The sequence below is a fragment of the Mobula hypostoma genome, chromosome 10 (genome assembly GCF_963921235.1).
Source record: "Mobula hypostoma chromosome 10, sMobHyp1.1, whole genome shotgun sequence".
Taxonomy (NCBI): Eukaryota; Metazoa; Chordata; class Chondrichthyes; order Myliobatiformes; family Myliobatidae; genus Mobula; species Mobula hypostoma.
The window spans coordinates 42,887,518-42,902,356 of NC_086106.1; the positions used below are offsets into that span (position 1 = coordinate 42,887,518).

Consider the following 14,839-nt stretch of genomic DNA (forward strand, 5'->3'; position numbering starts at 1 on the left):
CCACACTGCATCTCACACCCCATCCCAATCCCTCCTCACCCCATCAGAGCACCATCCCTTCACCACCCTGCATCTCACACCCCATCCCAATCCCTCCTCACCCCAGAGCACCATCCCATCACCACCTGACCAAACTCACAAAACATCACCCTCCACCTCAACCTATCCCACCGCCCCTACACACCCATCTGACCAACTTCCCAAACCCCCTCCTCTATGCTAAAGTCCATCCCAGAACACTCCTGCCCTCCTCTCACTTCCCTCCCGGCCTTCCAACCCCATCCCACACGTTCCCACTCCCCTCTCACCCCCATATTACCCTCATCCAACACCCCCTCCCCACAAGAATGGGACACATTCGCCCTCTCAGACGAGCCCCCACCTGGAGCAGCAGAACCCAGTCCTGCCTCGAGGATGGTGCTCGGTTCATCGATCTTCTCGGAGAACATCAAGAGCTCGAGGTCTCTGTCGAAGCCCTGACCCTTCACCAGGGAGAGCTGGAAATGAGGGTCACAGCACAGGGTCACAACGCAGGACACAAGAGGAGTAAAGAGGGACACCAGATATTCCCCCTGAGGGAAAGGGACTGAGGGACACCGGTCAGTGTACAGATATTCCCCTGAGGGAGGGGGTCTGAGGGACACCGGTCAGTGTACAGATATCCCCCTGGGGGAGAGGGACTGAGGGACACTGGTCAGTGTACAGATATCACCCCGAGGGAGAGGGACTGAGGGACACCGGTCAGTGTACAGATATCCCCCCGAGGGAGAGGGACTGAAGGGCAGCGGTCAGTGTACAGATATCCCCCCGGGGGAGAGGGACTGAGGGACACCGGTCAGTGTACAGATATCCCCCTGAAGGAGAGGGACTGAGGGACACCGGTCAGTGTACAGATATCCCCCTGGGGGAGAGGGACTGAGGGACACTGGTCAGTGTACAGATATCCCCCTGAAGGAGAGGGACTGAGGGACACCGGTCAGTGTACAGATAGCCCCCTGGGGGAGAGGGACTGAGGGACACCGGTCAGTGTACAGATATTCCCCCCGGTAGTGGGACTGAGGGACAATTGCCCTCCACAAGACCACCATCCCACTGATGGTTATTGGTGTGAAACAGCCTTCCTTACCTTGGCTGACGTCTTGTCAGGATTGAGGAATTCCACGGGTGTCACTTGGCAATTGGATTGGATCCGGGAGATCCCGTGTGGGCTGTGGAAATGAGCCTCCAGCTCCAAAGTGTAGAGTGGCTTGTCCACAGGGGCACTGGCCTGGGGTATATGGGGACCCTGGGTACCTGGGGGAATTAGAGGTGGTTTGGTTAGATTCATGTGCACGGCATGGGGGATTCTGACTCTGTTCCTGGAGATGTGTGACGGGACGGTGTGGAAGGAGCCTCACCCTGTGTCTGACCCTGTCCCTGGGTGTGTGTGATGGGACGGTGTGGAGGGAGCCTCATCCTGTGTCTGACCCTGTCCCTGGGAGTGTGTGACGGGACGGTGTGGAAGGAGCCTCACCCTGTGTCTGACCCTGTCCCTGGGTGTGTGTGACGGGACGGTGTGGATGGAGCCTCACCCTGTGTCTGACCCTGTCCCTGGGAGTGTGTGACGGTACGGTGTGGAGGGAGCCTCACCCTGTGTCTGACCCTGTCCCTGGGAGTGTGTGATGGGACGGTGTGGAGGGAGCCTCACCCTGTGTCTGACCCTGTCCCTGGGAGTGTGTGATGGGACGGTGTGGAGGGAGCCTCACCCTATGTCTGACCCTGTCCCTGGGAGTGTGTCTCAGGATGGTGTGGAGGGAGATTCACCCTGTGTCTGACCCTGTCTCTGGGAGTGTGTGACGGGACGGTGCGGAGGGAGCCTCACCCTATGTCTGACCCTGTCCCTGGGAGTGTGTGACGGGATGGTGTGGAGGGAGCCTCGCCCTGTGTCTGACCCTGTCCCTGGGAGTGTGTGACGGGATGGTGTGGATGGGGCCTCACCCTGTGTCTGACCCTGTCTCTGGGAGTGTGTGACGGGACGGTGTGGAGGGAGCCTCGCCCTGTGTCTGACCCTGTCCCTGGGAGTGTGTGACGGGACGGTGTGGAGGGAGTCTCGCCCTGTGTCTGACCCTGTCCCTGGGGGTGTGTGACGGGACGGTGTGGAGGGAGCCTCACCCTGTGTCTGACCCTGTCCCTGGGGGTGTGTGACGGGACGGTGTGGAGGGAGCCTCACCCTGTGTCTGACCCTGTCCCTGGGAGTGTGTGACGGGACGGTGTGGAGGGAACCTCACCCTGTGTCTGACCCTGTCCCTGGGAGTGTGTGACGGGACGGTGTGGAGGGAACCTCACCCTGTGTCTGACCCTGTCCCTGGGAGTGTGTGACGGGACGGTGTGGAGGGAACCTCACCCTGTGTCTGACCCTGTCCCTGGGAGTGTGTGATGGGACGGTGTGGGGGGAGCCTCACCCTGTGTCTGACCCTGTCCCTCGGGGTGGGTGACGGGACGGTGTGGAGGGAGCCTCACCCTGTGTCTGACCCTGTCCCTGGGAGTGTGTGACGGGACGGTGTGGAGGGAGTCTCACCCTGTGTCTGACCCTGTCCCTGGGGGTGTGTGACGGGACGGTATGGAGGGAGTCTCACCCTGTGTCTGACCCTGTCTCTGGGAGTGTGTGACGGGACGGTGTGGAGGGAGCCTCACCCTGTGTCTCACCCTGTCCTGCAGCAGGGCAGCATGGGTGGGTGACCCTCTCTCTGGGACCAGGAACTTACCTGCGGGGCAGTACCGGGGGTTTAGGACAGCGGGCAGGGTGAAGCGGATGGCACCATCAGCCTCGAGGGGCAGTTCCTGGGCCAGGCTGAAGGAGACGGTGGCCGCACAGCCTGGGGGCAGGTTGCCCACCCTGCAGGTGAAGATGTCACTGCTACTGCTGTCCTCCTCGAGCAGGAAGGCCTCCTGGCCGGAGGAGATGGCATCGTCGTAGTCGTCCCGAGCCTGGAGGAGAGGGGCGCGGGCGGTTTGGGGCAGAGAGCAGAGGAGGAGGTTGGTTACTAGATCTGCCTCCTTCCTCCCACCCCAGCGTGGAGTCTGGTCCCAGATCCCAAGATCCCTGTGTCCGGTAACATTTATCTGAGATCCCAGGATCTCATCTGAGGTCCCGAATCACTACTACAAAATCGAAGGTCCCAGCTCTGGCTCAAAGACCTTAACATGGGACAGATTCCCCAGCTCGTCACCACCCCACATCGAAATACACACTCCACTTCCGAACCCCACCCCTCTTAGCCGCAACGAAAGATCAGCTCCCACCGCACAATCCAGAGATCACCGCTCTGGAATTGCAATCCCCACCCCGGGGAAGTCTGACTCCTACACACCTCAAACCCAAAATCTCCCCTCTCTTGTCCGGGGATGCTGGAGGGGATTCCCACTCCAGGACCTTTCCTGGATGCAGGACCCTGGATCTTCCATTCGGGGTGCCCATGGATATCTGGAAACCTCCACCACCAAATCTGGATCCACAGGATCAACTTCAGTGTACAGGGATACAACACCAACCTCCGCATGACCCTCAACCTCTGACCTCCCATGTGATCTCTGCCCACAGCTCTCAGTATCCTTGCCCACCCACGCACCCAACTCCCACCTGTTCCCGTTCCTTTATCTCGGCCACGATGGTCTTCCCGTCCACTGTGGCTTGGAAGTTGTAGACGGCAGAATCGCTGTCCACGGGGAATGTGAACAGGGCCTCCAGCGGAGAAGCCTCCTCATTCCTGTACTCCAGGTCTGCAGACACATCAGCCACAAACCCCTTCACCTCCACTCGCACCGAGATCTTCTTCAGAGGAACTGGGTCGCAGGGAGGGGGAATAACAAGGTGAGGGGTAGGGTGTAGAAACCACCATTGGCAATCAAAATGGACACACCCCTTCCCATTCACTCCCACTATACACAATCCCAATGGACCCCATCCCTTCCCATTCACTCCCACTATACACAATCCCAATGGATCACCCCTTCCCATTCACTCCCACTATACACAATCCTAATGGATCACCCCTTCCCATTCACTCCCACTATACACAATCCCAATGGACCCCATCCCTTCCCATTCACTCCCACTATACACAATCCCAATGGATCATCCCTTCCCATTCACTCCCAGTATACACAATCCCAATATATCACCCCTTCCCATTCACTCCCACTATACAAAATCCCAATGGACCCCATCCCTTCCCATTCACTCCCACCATACACAATCCCAATGGATCACCCCTTCCCGTTCACTCCTAGTATACACAATCCCAATGGACCCCATCCCTTCCTATTCACTCCCACCATACACAATCCCAATGGATCACCCCTTTCCATTCACTCCCACCATACACAATCCCAATGGATCACCCCTTCCCATTCACTCCCACCATACACAATCCCAATGGACCCCATCCCTTCCCATTCACTCCCACCATACACTATCCCTGTTGTTGGCACATGGCCAAGTGGTTTAGGCACTGGTGTAGTGATCTGAAGGTCGCTAGTTCGAGCCTTGGCTGAGGCAGCGTGTTGTGTCCTTGAGCAAGGCACTTAACCACACATTGCTCTGTGATGACACCGGTGCCAAGCTGTATGGGTCCTAGTGTCCTTCCCTTGGACAACATCAGTGTTGTGGAGAGGGGAAACTTGCAGCATGGGCAACTGCCGGTCTTCCATACAACCTTGCCCAGTCCTGCACCCTGGAAACCTTCCAAGACGCAAATCCATGGTCTCATGAGACTAATGGATGCCTATATACAATCCCAATGGATCATCCCTTCCCATTCACTCCCAACAGACCCACCCCTTCCCATTCACTCCCACTAAACACAATCCCAATGTACTGTACCCCTTCCCATTCACTCCCACTAAACACAATCCCAATGGACCCCATCCCTTCCCATTCACTCCCACCATATACAGTCCCAATGGATCACCCTCCCCGTTCACTCCCAACAGACCCCACCCCTTCCCATTCACTCCCACCATACACAATCCCAACAGACCCCACCCCTTCCCATTTACTCTCACCATACACAATCCCAATAGACCCCAACCATTCCCATTCACTCCTCTGTACACAATTCCAATAGACCCCAACCATTCCCATTCACTCCACTGTACACAATCCAAATGGACCTCTCCCATTCCTATTCACTCCACTGTGCACAATCCAAATGGACCTCTCCCATTCCCATTCCTGAATCCAGTCAGGGAATGGGATTGTGTGAACCCAACATGGACTCAATGGCCAATGCCCTCCTAGTCAAAGGGAACTGTGTTAAACGTGGCTGACTGCTCACCTGGGGTGTTCTTAGCTGTTACGAGTCCGCAGTGTCTTACCATTGTGCGGCTGAAATGCAAAGAAAGGTATGAGTGTTGTGTGTGGCCCATGATTTCACAGACCCCCCCCCTACATCAATCCCAACCCACCGGCCACAGCACCCCACCCCCCCCCAGCAGACAATGCCATTTCGATCTGAGCCTGCCCCAGCATGAATCTCAAACCATGCACCACCCCTGCTGATGCGTGGAGAATGTGAGGAATCTCCATTTATGGGGAGCATCAGGGCAAGAGGGACCACAATATATGTGGGTGTAAATCTTTTCTGCATCTACTACTATGGGTGGAAATCTTTTCTACGTATACTATTGTCATTTATAGCTTATACAAGTCAAATATCCCACAAAAGTCATTCCTGCTTTCCTTGTACAGACCTGGGTCACCAGACTTGAATGCCAGATCCAGCCCTCAGCAGATGAACCTTCTGGTTCATCCACAGCTTTTGATTTGGGTACGTACAGTAAGTTTGTGTAGGCACACGGACATCCACACAAGTTTTCATGAATCAGAATCAGGTTTATTATCACCGGCATGTGTCGTGAAATTTGTAACTTAGCAGCAGCAGTTCAATAATATAGAACAAATAAATAAATCAATTATACTAAGTATATATGTATATTAAATTATTAAATAGACTTAAAATAGTGCAAAACAGAAATTATATATATACACATATATGAAGTAGTGTTCAGGAGGTCAATGTCCATTTAGGAATCGGATGGCAGAGGGGAGGAAGCTGTTCCTGAATCGCTGAGTGTGTGCCTTCAGACTCCTGTACCTCCTCCCTGATGGTAACAGTGAGAAGAGGGCATGACCTGGGTGATGGGGGTCCTTAATAATAGACGCCGCCTTTCTGAGACACCGCTCCTTGCAGGTATCTTTGATATGGAGGCTTGAACCCCAGATGGAGCTGACTAATTTTACAACTTCCTGCAGCTTCTGTCCGCTCTGTACAGTAGCCAGCCATCCCCCCCCCATACCAGACAGTGATGCAGCCTGTCAGAATGCTGTCCATGGGACACCTATAGAAGTTTTCGGGTGTTTTAGGCGACAAACCAAATCTCTTCAAACTCCTAATGGAATATATCCACTGATTTGCCTTCTTTATAGCTGCGTCAGTATGTTGGGACCAGGTTAGATCCTCAGAGAGCTTGACACCAGGAATTTGAAACTGCTCGCTCTCTCCACTTCTGACCCCCCTCTGAGGATTGGTTCGTGTTCCCTCATCTTACCTTTCCTGAAATCCACAATCAGCTCTTTCATCCTACTGACGTTGAGTACCAGGTTGTTGCTGCGACACCACTCCAGTAGTTGGCATATCTCACTCCTGTACGCCCTCCTGTCCCCACCTGAGATTCTACCAACAATGTTGTATCATCAGCAAACGTAGAGGTGGCACTTGAGCTATGCCCAGCCACACAGTCATGGGTACAGAGGGAGTAGGGCAGTGGGCTAAGCACACACCCCTGAGGGGCACCAGTGTCGATTGTCAGCGAGAAGGAGATATTGTGGTCTTCCAGTTTGGAAGTCGAGGATCCAATTGCAGAGGAAGGCACAGAGGCCCGGGTTCTGTAGCTTATCGATCAGGACTGTGGGAATGATAGTGTAAAACGCAGATCTATAGTCAAGGTGTTTGCATTGTCAGGTGATCATTGAGATTGTGTCTGCCGTAGACCTTCTATGGCATTCGGCAAATTGCAGTGGGTCCAGGTCCTTGCTGAGGTAGTAGGTCATTCTAGCCATGGCTAACCTCTCAAAGCATTTCATCACCGTAGGTGTGAAAATGTGAAATTCATGCCATCAGGTTGGAGGCTTCCCAGATGGTGTCAAACTGGACTCAGCCCAGACATTCTCTCCATCTGGCTGATGATAAAAAGCCGGGTACATACCACCAGGTTCAAACACAGCTTCAACCCCACTAGTACGGTAAGATAGACTTTTGACTCTTGGCCTCACGTGCTACCTCATTATGATCTTGCACTGCACTTTCTCCGCAACTGTTCTGCATAGGAGCAGATTTGGGCCATTCTGCCCATCGAGTCTAGTCTACCCCATCATTTGAACATGAGAGGTTTGTTTTGACTCTCATACCCAGGCTCCCCATGACCTTTCATGACCTTAACTAATCAAGGGCCTAGCACTCTCTGCCTTTCATAAACCCAGTGACAGCCTCCACTGCCCATTGTGGCAACACATTCCACAGATTCAGCACTGCACACCTCTCCACAGCAGTACAGGCTCGCAGGCAGATACCAGTGGGATACACGGAGGAAGTCCAATTCAGGTAGGATGCAGAGAGGTGATCACATTCCGGGGGAAGGTTCATTCCCGGGGATTTGTACTGGAGGCAGCGTTTGAGGTGGTAAACGTTAAGAGAAATTTTGTCGGGGAAGGACTAGGAGGGTTATGGGCCAAGCACAGGCGACAGGGAGTAGCAGGGAGGATTTGACGGTCAGCATGGAGCAGTTGGGCCGAGCGGCCTGTCTCCGTGGCTCCACCACAGGAGTACTGGACAGAGGGACCCCGGGATCTGAGTCCTCAGCTCCCTGAAAGTGGTGACGTCCAGCTTATTATTGTCACATGTACCAAGACTCTGTGAAAAGTTTGTCCTGCAAACTTTCAGTACAGATCAGATGATTACACTGTTCACTGAGGGAGATCCATGTAGAACAACTGTACAACTGTGGTTAAGAAGGCGTACGGTGTATTGGCCTTCATCAATCATGGAATTGAATTTAGGAGCCGAGAGGTAATGTTGCAGCTATATAGGACCCTGGTCAGACCCCATTTGGAGTACTGTGCTCAGTTCTGATCGCCTCACTACAGGAAGGATGTGGAAACCATAGAAAGGGTGCAGAGGAGATTTACAAGGATGTTGCCTGCATTGGGGAGGATGCCTTGTGAGAATAGGTTGAGTGAACTCGGCCTTTTCTCCTTGGAGCGACAGAGGATGAGAGGTGACCTGATAGAGGTGTATAAGATGATGAGAGCCATTGATCGTTTGGATAGTCAGAGGCTTTTTCCCAGGGCTGAAATGGTTGCCACGAGATGGCGTAGTTTTAAGGTGCTGGGGAGTAGGTACAGAGGAGATGTCAAGGGTAAGTTTTTTACTCAGAGAGTGGTGAGTGCCTGGAATGGGCTGCGGGCAGTGGTAGAGGAGGCGGATACGATAGGGTCTTTTAAGAGACTTTTGGACAGGTACATGGAGCTTAGAAAAGTAGAGGGCTATAGGTAAGCCGAGTAATTTCTAAGGTAGGCACATGTTCGGCACAACTTTGGGGGCCAAAGGGCCTGTATTGTGCCGTAGATTTTCTACGTTTCTTTCCTCTCTCTCCCCCTTTTCCCTGTCTCCCCCTCACTCCATCCCCCTTCTTCACTCTGCCTCTCTCTCCCGTCTGTCCTTCTCTCTCCATCCCAATCCCCCTCTTCCTCCCGTTCGTCCTCCCTCCTCCCCTCCCCTCCTCTTTCTCCCTCTCCCTCCCCCATCCCACTTTCCCCCTCTCCCCTCCAACTGTTTCCCTCTCCCCGTAACCCTGGGAATCTCCCCTGACTCTGGCAATGACGCTGTTCCGGGAATCTGAGACTGATCTGGGAAGTCTCAGACAGCGAGAGAGTTCGGTGTGTTAACGGATGCTTACTTGTGCTTTGCTGCGCGATTCCTGTTCTCGGCTCTGCAGTTTGTCCGCACAGTTCACGCTAGAAATGTCCGCCCCTTCTCGCTGGGTGGACTCGCACGCCCGCTGTCACGGCAGGGAGCGTCTCTCAATTCCTGGGCGTCTCTCAGTTCCGGGACAGAAAAATCCGCGACACTTCCTGCTTCCAGCGGCGGGTGTGCCCGGGTCAGGTGCGCAGGAGGCTGCTGTCGGGTGCGTCAGAGCAGCGAAGTCGGCCCTTCGGCCCAACCGGCGCATGGCCGCCCACATTCAGAATCCAGTTTATTATCACAAACTTAGATAATGTGCAATTTAAAAACGCAAACAACAGGAATTATGCAGATGCTGGAAATTCAAGCAACACACATCAAAGTAGCCTCCATGAACATTGACTTCTCTAACTTCCGTTAATGCCCCCCTTCTTACCGCATCCCTTATTTGGTTATTTCATTTCATTTATTTATTTTTCTTCTTCTCTCTGTCCCTCTCACAATAACTCCTTGACCGCTCTCCATCCTCTGGGCTCCCCTCCCCCTTTCTTTCTCCCTAGGCCTCCCGTCCCAAGATCCTTCCCCTTCTCCAGTCTTGTATCCCTTTTGCCAATCACCTGTCCAGCTCTTGGCTCCATCCCTCCCCCTCCCGTCTTCTCCTGTCATTTTGGATCTCCCCCTCCCCCTCCCACTTTCAAATCTCTTACTAGCTCTTTTTTCCGTTAGTGCTGACGAAGGGTCTCGGCCTGAAACATCAACTGTACCTCTTCCTGGAGATGCTGTCTGGCCTGCTACGTTCACCAGCATTTTGTGTGTGTTGCTTGAAATTCCGGCATCTGCAGATTCCCCCGTGTTTACAACCAATTCACTCAGATTTGCCAATTGAGCAGAAAGGACAGGGACTCTCGGCAGCTTTGGAGCTTTGAGCAGCGGCAGACTGGAGAGATGAGAAGCCTGAGAAAGGTATTTCACTCAGCTTTGCTGAAAGGCAGGGGCACACAGGAACCAGAGTACCAGAGCAGTTCCTGCAGACAGATGTTGGCAGGACCAAAGACAAAGTCTGGAACCAAAAGGTGGATCATGGTGCGACTAGTGTCCTGAGCTGTGGATATTTCATGCCAGAAGTATCGTAGGGAAAGGCAGCTGAGCTCAGGGTATAGACCCACACGTGGAATTGTGATATTGTAGCCATTGGTGAGACTTGGTTACAGGAGGGGCAGGACTGGCAGCTCAGTATTCCGGAATTCCATTGTTTCAGAGGTGACAGAGCGGGAGGGGTTAAAGGGGGAGGGGTGGCGTTACTAGTCTGGGAAAATATCACAGCAGTGCTCAGTCAGGATAGACGGGAGAACTTGTCTAGTGAGTTTATATGAGAAATAAGAAAAGTGTCACCGTGTTAATGGGGCTATACTATAGACCACCCAACAGTCCGACGGATTTTAGAGGAACAAATTTGCAGCGAGATCGCAGACTGTAGCTGGAAGCATAAGGTTGTTATAGAAGGTGATTTTAACTCCCCAGATACTGACTGGGACTCCCACACTGTAAAAGGACTAGATGGGATAGTGTTCAGGAAAGTTTCCTTCATCAGCACGTAGAAGTCCCAATGAGAGAGTGTGTGATACTAGATCTCCTATTAGGGAATGAGACAGGGCAGGTGACAGAAGTTTGTGTAGGGGAACACTTTGTATGTTGTGATCTCAATGCCATTCGTTTCAAAGTGAAAATGCAAAAAAGATAGGTCTGGTTCAATGGTTGAAATTCTAAATTGGCAAAGGGCCAATTTTAATGTTACGAGAATTGATCTGGGAAGTGTGGATTGAGATGGGCTGTTTTCTGGCAAAGGAGTATTGGGCAAGTGGGAGGCCCTCAAGAGGTGAAATTTTGAGAGGACAAAGTTTGTATGTTAGATATTGAGGCCCTGGTTAAGAAAAAAGGAAGCTCATAGCAGGTATAGGCAGGTAGGAACAAATGAGGGGCTTATGGAGTTTAAGAAATACAAGAAGGAAACCAGGAAGATCTGAATGATGATCCATGCGTGGAGACAAAAGAGATGGGGGAGATCTTAACTAATTTTTTTGTATCTGTATTTACTCAGGAGACAGGCACAGAGTCTATAGAAGTGAGGAGAAGTGCCATCAACTTTATAGACCCTGTACAGATTACAGAGGAGAAAGTGTTTGCTGTTCTGAGGCAAATCAGGGTGGATAAATCCTCAGGGCCTGTTATGGTGTTCACCCAGACCCTAAGAACTGCACTAAGGATTAATCAGAAAATTACAGCCCGGTGAGTCTAACACCAGTTGTGGAAAAGTCATTGGAAGGTATTCTAAGGGTCTGGATTTAGACAGTAGGTATCTGGGTAGACATGGATTGATTAAGAATCATTGGTGTGGCGTTGTACATGGTAAGTCATGTCTAACCAGTCCTGCAGAGTTTTTTGAGCAAGTTACCAGGACAGCGGATGAAGGCAAAGCAGTGGATGTTGTCTACATGGACTTTAGCAAGGTATTTGACAAGGTACCGTATGTGAGGTTGGTCAAGAGGGTTCAGTCGCTCGGCATTCAGCATAGGTTGTAAATTGGATTAGACATTGGCTTTGTGGGAGAAGCCAGAGAGTGGTAGTAGAGGTTTGCCCCTCTGACTGGAGGCCTGTGACCAGTGGTGTGCTGCAGGGACCAGTGCTGGGCCCATTGTTGTTTGTCATCTCTATCGGTGTTCTGGATGATAATGTAGTTAACTGGATCAGTAAATTTGTGGATGACACCAAGATTGGGGGTGTAGTGGACAGCAAGGAAGGCTATCATAGCTTGCAGAGAGATAATAGACAATAGACAATAGGTGCAGGAGTAGACCATTCGGCCCTTCGAGCCAGCACTGTCATTCACTGTGATCATGGCTGATCATTCACAATCAGTAATCTGCATCAGCTGGAAAAATGGCAGATGGGATTTAATGCAGAAAACTGCAAGGTGTTGCACTTCGATAGGACCAACTAGGGTAGGCCTTACACAGTGAAGCAGAAGGGCACTCGGGACTGTGGTAGAACAAAGAGATCTGGGAATACAGGTCCATGATTTGTTGGAAGTGGTGTCTGGTAGAATGGGTTGTAAAGGAAGCTTTTAGCACATTGGCTTTCATAAATCAAAGTACTGTGTACTGGAGTTGGGATGTTATGTGGAAGTCGTGTAAGTCATTGGTTAGGCCTAATTTGGAGCATTGTGTACAGTTTTGGTCACCTACCTACAGAAAAGATGTAAACAAGGTTGAAAGAGTACACAGAAAATTTACAAGGATGTTGCCGGGTCTGGAGGACCTGAGTTATAAGGAAAGATTGAATAGGTTTGGACTTTATTCCTTGGAAAGTAGAAGATTGAGGGGAGATTTGATAGAGGTATACTATATTATGAAGGGTATAGATAGGGTAAATGCAAGCAGGCTTTTATCACTGAGGTTGGGTGAGACTACAACTAGAGGGTCATGGGTTAAGGGTGAAAGGTGAAAAGTTTAGGGTGAACCTGAGCGGAAACTCCTTCACTCAGAGGGTTGTGAGAGTGTGGAAAGAGCTGCCAGCACAAGTGGTGCACGCGAGCTCAATTTTAACACTTAAGCGAAGTTTGGAGAGGTACATGGATGGTAGAGGTATGGAGGACTATGGTACACGTCAATGGGAGTCGGCAGCTTGAGTGGTTTCAGCATGGACTAGATGGGCCAAAGGGCCTGTATCTGTGCTGTACTCTCCTGGACTCTAACCCTGAGATTCATTTTCTTACGGTCATACTCAATAAATCCAATAACCATAATGGAATCAATAAAGCACCACACCGACAGGGCGAACAACCAGCGTCTGAAGAAGAGTCTCGGCCTGAAGCACCAGCTGTCTCCTCTTTTCCAACGGAGATGCCTGGCCTGCTGAGTCCCTTCAAGGCTTAACAAAATCTTCCAAACAAAGGCAACAAACGCTTTCATTATAGCCCATATTAATGTATTCTTTTGGCATCGTACTTTAATCTGAAACCGATTGGGAAATATTATGAAGAAAAATAAGAACTGAAATGACAAGTTTTAGAACACACTATGCACACTCGAACACACTTAGATTAATGCTACCTAGGACAGAAGGAGGAAGAGGAATAACAGGCGTCAAAAATTTACACAACAGTCTCCAAGTGTGTATTTTCATCAACAAAAACAGGATACAGCTCTCGTTGCCAGAATATGTAATTCTGACCAGAAGCTACATTTAAGACCACAAGACAGTAAGACGTAGGAGCAGAATTAGGCCATTCAGTCCATCGAATCTGCTTCACCATTCAATCGTGGCTGATCTGTTTGTTACCCCTCCTCAGTCCCACTCCTTGGCCTTCTCCCTGTAACCTTCGATGCTGTGGCCAATCGAGGACCTATCAATCTCTGCCTTAAATACACCCAATGACCTGGCCGCCACACTACCCCTCTGGCCAAAGAAATGTTTCCACATCTCTGTTTTAAATGGATGCCAACCCCCGCAGAATGTCACTACTCACTGGCAGAGAACCAGAAAAGGATCCTTTTATTCCCACTCACTGCCTCCTACCAAACAGCCAATGCTCTAACCACGCTAGTAACATTCCTGTAATACCACGCGGTCTTAACAATTACTCTTAATGAGTTACACTTGTGGGGGCTACGTTCAGGATTGATTCTGTTGGATGCTGTGTGATTATCCTGAACAATGAACCAGTGGGGCAGGCTCTGCTTATTCTCTGGAATAACACCCACCCCTAAAGAGGAGGAGGAGTATGAGACTTGGGCGGAGAGGCCCTCTCAGTTGCCGGATGAGTGGCCGTGCTCTGATGATGTAGAGCAACAGAGATTGGTAGAAAGTTTGAATGGGCGGGCCGCCGAAGTTGTGAGAGCTGTCAGGTGAAAGTGTCCCATAGCCATAGCTGTCGATTATCTGCAAGCACTGGGCAATGCTTTTGGCCCGACTGGAAGCCCAATGGAGCTCATGGTGGGGTTTCAGAACACGCGTCAAGAGAAGGGGGAGAAGCTTTCAGCTTTTATTTTTTGGCTACAGAGGCAGCCTCTTTTGGTCCTGTGCCTTGGAGCAGCCAAATCAGACGATGCCCTCCACGGTAAAAGTCTTTGGTGATGTACCAAGTCTCCTCAAACTCCCAACGAAGCAGCCTTCATGTTCCCATCATAAGCTGGGCCCAGCACAGATCTACCGAGATGCCGATCCGTGGAAACACGAAGTTGGCCACCACGAGGATGCTTGCCGTGTGTTCTGCTGACTTCTCCTTCCAGAGTCCTCGGTCAGTTCCTTGGCCTTGCTGGTGTTGAGTGTGACTCTGATGTGGTGGCATCACTCAGTCACCGATCTCTCCGATTCTGGTGCACCTTCTCAGCGTGATCTAAGATCTTGTCAACAATCAAACAGCAGATTGACAACAGGAGGAAAGAGGTGAAGTCCCTGATCCAGTCCTCATTAGGGGAACAGAGGGTCAGACAGTCATCAGCTTTATATTCCTTTGTGTTAACAGATCCTATGTAAAGATTTTTGTGCTGTTTCTTCATTTTGTATTTTAGTCATGAATAAAGTCTATTTTTGCTAGTTTCAGTGCCTGTCCAGTGACACGGATCACAGTCCCAGTGTCTGGTTATCACGAGTTGCTTGATAGCGATGGAGCTGATTGTATTGTGTGCCATTGATGTGTTGTGATCCAACAAACGGAGCGAGTGATTGTCTTGGATGATTTTACTGGGATTACAAGAGCCAGTTGGACATTGGTAATGTAGAATACTGCATGTCTGGTTCACAGTGGGGGATCCGCATTGCCTGGGTTGTGTGAGGCCTAG

General features: G+C 51.2%; 1 protein-coding gene across 4 annotated transcripts in view; it reads right to left on the reverse strand.

The window, feature by feature from the left end:
• LOC134352870 (von Willebrand factor A domain-containing protein 5A-like) overlaps nucleotides 1–9,171 on the reverse strand; it is a 42,686-nt gene extending 33,515 nt beyond the window's left edge. For 2 of the 4 annotated variants that reach the window (XM_063060414.1, XM_063060412.1), the window contains exons 1-6: nucleotides 8,995–9,170; nucleotides 5,316–5,365; nucleotides 3,620–3,822; nucleotides 2,745–2,967; nucleotides 1,127–1,293; nucleotides 383–497 (exon numbers count right to left, since the gene is read on the reverse strand). In XM_063060414.1, coding sequence (XP_062916484.1) covers nucleotides 383–497; nucleotides 1,127–1,293; nucleotides 2,745–2,967; nucleotides 3,620–3,822; nucleotides 5,316–5,358 — 751 coding nt within the window. In that variant the 5' untranslated portion in view covers nucleotides 5,359–5,365; nucleotides 8,995–9,170. Of the gene's footprint in view, nucleotides 1–382; nucleotides 498–1,126; nucleotides 1,294–2,744; nucleotides 2,968–3,619; nucleotides 3,823–5,315; nucleotides 5,366–8,994 lie in introns of all 4 variants that reach the window. The other 2 variants (XM_063060413.1, XM_063060411.1) reach the window with 2 other exon arrangements.
• Nucleotides 9,172–14,839: the final 5,668 nt, after the last annotated feature.